Source organism: Crocuta crocuta, unplaced genomic scaffold (genome assembly GCF_008692635.1).
Source record: "Crocuta crocuta isolate KB4526 unplaced genomic scaffold, BGI_CrCroc_1.0 scaffold978, whole genome shotgun sequence".
In the NCBI taxonomy this organism is placed as follows: domain Eukaryota; kingdom Metazoa; phylum Chordata; class Mammalia; order Carnivora; family Hyaenidae; genus Crocuta; species Crocuta crocuta.
Window position 1 is genome coordinate 260,716 of NW_027530876.1, and position 4,818 is coordinate 265,533.

Genomic DNA, 4,818 nt, shown 5'->3' on the forward strand with positions numbered 1-4,818 from the left:
CAGGCTACGTTCAAGCTTCAATATTCCTCAGCAGCCCGTGTGTGCTCCGCAGGTCATTGCTACAGAGAAACACAGACACCCAGGTACCAGGACTCCGGAAAGCCCCCAGGCAAAGGAAAGGGGAGCACGTCGGCATTGTCAGCAGTCACCTCACCTGCCACCACGGCTTCTCGGCCTCGGCCTCGGCGGGCACCTCGACCCCATAGGCCTGCAGGGCCAGGTGGAGCACTGCCACAGCTATGTGCTGAGCCCGGAAGCGGAGGCACAGCCCCCCGTGGTAGCTGTCCCGCAGCAGGGCCCAGGCAGTGATGGAAATGGGGGTCCGCTGCCAGCTGTAACGATTCAGCCAGTTCTTGAGGGAAACCAGGTAGTGGAGCAGGTACTGCAAAGACACACCAGTCAGCCGATTGGCCTTTGGGGCTCTGGTCCCTAGATACGTGGCTCCTCGCTGGGAGGCGCCGTGGCCCCTNCGCCTGGGTGGCTCAGTCAGTTGAGCATCCGACTCTTGATCTCAGCTTGGGTCTTGACCTCAGGGTTGTGAGTTCAAGCCCCCTGTTGGGCTCCACGCCGGGCGTGAAGCCTACTTAAAAATAAAAAAAGAAAAATAAAAGAAAAGAAAAGAAAAAAGGAAAAAGCCCCAGTACCTTCCACTGGCCCCAAGCCCTGCCCGCCCTGCCCTGCCCCACCCCCTACCATGTCTGAACAGGCCAAGCAGGCTTCCCTTGTGGCCTTGGCATTTACTGCTCCCTCTGCCTGCAATCATCTCTCCCCACTGACCCAGTCCCCGTGTGCCCACTCACTGTCAACTCCCGGCCCAGCTCCTGGAAGCCGCCTGGGCCACTCTTGATGACCACCCCTCCCAAAGTCCGTCTCCATCACAGGGCCCCGCTGCAGTCAGCGTCAGAGGCCATTCGGCATATCTCCCTGCCCAACTCAATGGAAGCGCCAGAAATAGCATCCTTGTCTTCTGGTCAGAACATCGCACCCGCCTGGGTGCCCAGCCCGAGGCCGGGGGCTGCCCGCAGACAGGACTAAAGCTGGCGACGGCGTTTGCCAGCAGCGCTGCCCTTGGCTGTAAACTCTCAATGACTCGTCAGCTCAGCGGCCTGTCAGCTCTTGCTCTGGGAAGACAGCTGCTCTGCTTGAACCGTCCAGATCTGCAAACACGCCGAGGAGCCTGCTCCACAGGCGTGAACACACAGGCGTGGGGCTCCCGCACGCCATGGGACGGGGGGCTCATCTGCTGCCTTACAGCCCGGCCCGGCCCAACGGAAGGTGAAGGCCGCTCCCCTCCCCGACAACCCCCTTGGCCGGTGCCGTTCATACTCAGATGTGGTGCCACGACTGGCCCCCCGCAGAGCCCAAGCGGCTCCTGCCTTTCCTCTGCATCATGCCACCAACTGAAAGCACGACTGTTTCAAAACGTCCACCAGGGCTCGCCGGGATTGGNTTTATTTTTGAGAGAGAGACAGAGCGTGAGCAGGGGAGAGACAGAGAGAGGGAGACACAGAATCCAAAGCAGGCTCCAGGCTCTGAGCTGTCAGCACGGAGCCCAACTCACAAACTGTGAGATCATGACCTGAGCCGGAGGCGGGGGCTTAACCGACCGAGCCACCCAGGTGCCCCAATAAAGATGTCAATTAGAAAAAAAGCAAAATCCCATTCGTGACCCATGTCACGACACCCTTGTCCCAACCCCCCACTACCCCACATGTGTCCCTGAAGGCCGCCCTTCCAAGCTGCCCACATGGGTGCCTGGGCCCCAAAGTACCAGTGGTTTCACACAGTCCTGGTGGGCCTTGGTGTTCCGGCAGTTAAAAGCGTGCTACTTAGCTTTGTGACTCAGCTTGTCTTGTGGCTTTCTAAGCACAGCTGAGCAGGATGTGAGCTGAGCGGTGCAGCAGCACGTCTCGGGGCCAGGGACTCAGGGAGATCACAAAAGCAGCCCCATTTCCCCGTGGCTCACTGAGCACACCATCTATGTGGGTCACGGGATCTGCAAGGGCGTCAGAGAATCACACGGATCCCGGGTCGTGGCCTTGGCCGAGCAGGCAGAAAGGCAGTCGCTGAAATGAGAACTGCCTGAGAAAACTCAGAAAGCAGAACGAGAGGGGCCACCAAGCCGGTCACCACATGCAGCCGGGGGCCCTGGGGCTCAGCTGTAGTTCTGCTCTGCCTCACACACCCGACATGTTCCGGAGGGTTCGGTGGGTGCGCTTCCAGGATAAAAAAGGAAAATCCACTCGTGCCTCCAGACACAGTTGCCAGTCCCCCAGCATGTACCTTGTGCGGGTGCTGGAAGGAGACGTGGAAGCGCAGGACTCTCAGCATGAGGAGCTCACACTGCACTATACTGTCCCGCAGCGCCCAGAAGCGGGAGTCCAGCTCCAAGGGTTCACTGCCAGGGTGAAAGTACCTGCACGGAGAGACAGCAATGTTTACGGCAGCCAGGGAACTTTCCATGGGGAGCCCCTCGAGTCACGTGACATCCGGATCCAAACTGCAGTGTTCTTCGGCCCATCCTACTTATGTTTCCTTGTGTCTTTGTTTGTTTCAAGAGAATCACTGAACTTGAGCAGAGGAGGGACAGAGAGAGAGGGAGACACAGAATCCGAAGCAGGCTCCCGGCTCTGAGCTGGCTGTCAGCAGAGCCCGATGCGGGGCTTGAACTCATGGACTGTGAGATCATGACCTGAGCCGAAGTCGGACACTTAACTGACTGAGCCACCCGGGTGCCCCTCCTACTTATACTTTTATAAGTCATCCTTCATTCGCGTGTCTAGGGTATAGTATGAAAACAGTAACCAGCAGACAAAAGCGGCCAGCTTCTGGCTTTAGCCCTGACCGGCTGTACCATACCACTCGGGAAGACGTCCAGTGTAAAGAGGGGCTCTTTACAGCTGCTTCAGAGGAACCAGAAGCTCTAGAGCACTGGACCGACCACTTCCCGTTACAGTCAGCCTGGCATCAGGAATGGCCTTTACCACCTGGAGTGGCAAGGCCCAGGGCTCTTACTCTGGGCCCAGGGAAGGTGTTTAAATATATCATGGGGGTGTTTTATGCAGAAGAACAAATGTATTTCAGCTGTATGTTTCCCAGATTGTCTTTCCTTTCTTCCAGATCCTACTGTCCTTTATTTACACCATATACATCCACGATATTCCCACCTACTCATAATCACCAAGATGTAGGATTCAAGCCCAAGTGATCAAAACTCTGTGCCAATGACTCAGCCTTCCTAGCTCCTCACTCATTGTCCAACCTCCCCACAGAACCCCCCCCACCCCCGGGTGCCATGTCTAATTAGCGATCCACACAATTTCCCCTCTGCCAGACCCCCTGCTGGGGGCCTGGCAATTACAGGTAGACTCGAGCGGCCCTCCCTTGGTTCCCTCTCCTGTTGTCCTGTTAGTCTTGAGCAGCACGCTGTGAGCCTGTCATGCTTAGGGGGTAAGGAGCGCTTTTTCTGTCCCCTGCTTATTAAAAGAGAAGCAGCACAAAACAGTTTTCTTTCCTAATCATTAGTTTCTAGAAAGGTTATGCCATACTGCTAGTGAGTAACTCTCCATAAATTGCTTCCCCCCCCGGGCTCCCTGGGTCTCAGTGCGGCCTAGCTGGCTGGATCCCCATGTCCTTCCTCAATAGGACTAGCAACTCTGACTCAGTTTCTCACACCACCTAAGTAAAATAATGGCCGAACTCAGTCCACGCCCTCCCCTGCACGTCCCACAGGACACAACTGGTTTGATCCGTCCTGTCCAAATTCCAGAGGAACCTTCTCTGACACAGCTCTCCAAGATCTCTGTGCTCTAGCCATGTCCCTCGGTCCATGACACCGAGACACCGCCCCCTTCCCCAAGTCCTCTGCACTCTTTCTGGTCTTTGAGACGTCCCTTAATCTGGCCTCACTTTCTCTCCTACTGACCCCCATGGCTTCCCAACACCAGGCTCATTCCTGCTTCTGCAGCTAGTGCTTCTTGCCCCGGTTCGAGACCGCCCTGGTGCTTCGTGTTGAGCTCGACAGCTGACACCTGGAGGGCCATCTGGGTAGACACCAGTGAATCCTCTTGAATGCGTGGGCCTGGAAGCCATTACCTGTTGGACACGTTGATGATGTCACGAGTGCGCAGGTGCTGTTCCTCCACTTTGCCGGCCAAGTAAAGAGAAGACATGGCAACCAAGTAGGGGTCGTAGGCGTCCAGGTTGATCTCGCAGAAGAACTTATGGTAAATGGTACAAGCAGTGGCAATGGCAATGGACTGCATCCCTAGCTTGACACCTACCAAGAGAAAGCACGCAGGAGAGGACCTGAATCCAGTGCCCACCCTCTGCCGAAGTGTGCGTGGAGGCGCGGGGTTGGGCCCGGAGGGTGTACACCCCCTGCTCAGACAAGCCAAGGCCCTTGAGCCTAGCTGGCTGTGGCTGCTGGGTCTTTCACTGGGTCCTTGGCCTGAGGGGTTCTGAGCCATGCTTCTCAGATTCCAATGGGCTAATAAGGGGTGGTGCTGTCATGCAGTATCCCCTCAGTGGCCCCACTGATTACACACTTCCACCCCTACCACCAGCACACCCCAAGCACACCCACGCTACGGCTCAGACTNAGACAAGCCAGGCCCTTGAGCCTAGCTGGCTGTGGCTGCTGGGTCTTTCACTGGGTCCTTGGCCTGAGGGGTTCTGAGCCATGCTTCTCAGATTCCAATGGGCTAATAAGGGGTGGTGCTGTCATGCAGTATCCCCTCAGTGGCCCCACTGATTACACACTTCCACCCCTACCACCAGCACACCCCAAGCACACCCACGCTACGGCTCAGACTAGCC

At 56.9% G+C, this 4,818-nt stretch overlaps 1 protein-coding gene across 2 annotated transcripts in view; it reads right to left on the reverse strand.

Annotated features, from left to right (window-relative positions):
• The window catches only part of CCNQ (cyclin Q), a 19,074-nt gene that overhangs the window by 5,075 nt on the left and 9,181 nt on the right, over positions 1-4,818 (reverse strand). For both annotated transcript variants that reach the window (XM_077769623.1, XM_077769624.1), the window contains exons 2-4: positions 4,096-4,279; positions 2,284-2,416; positions 155-382 (exon numbers count right to left, since the gene is read on the reverse strand). In XM_077769623.1, the coding sequence (XP_077625749.1) occupies positions 155-382; positions 2,284-2,416; positions 4,096-4,265 (531 nt within the window). In that variant the 5' untranslated portion in view covers positions 4,266-4,279. The remainder of the gene's footprint in view (positions 1-154; positions 383-2,283; positions 2,417-4,095; positions 4,280-4,818) is intronic.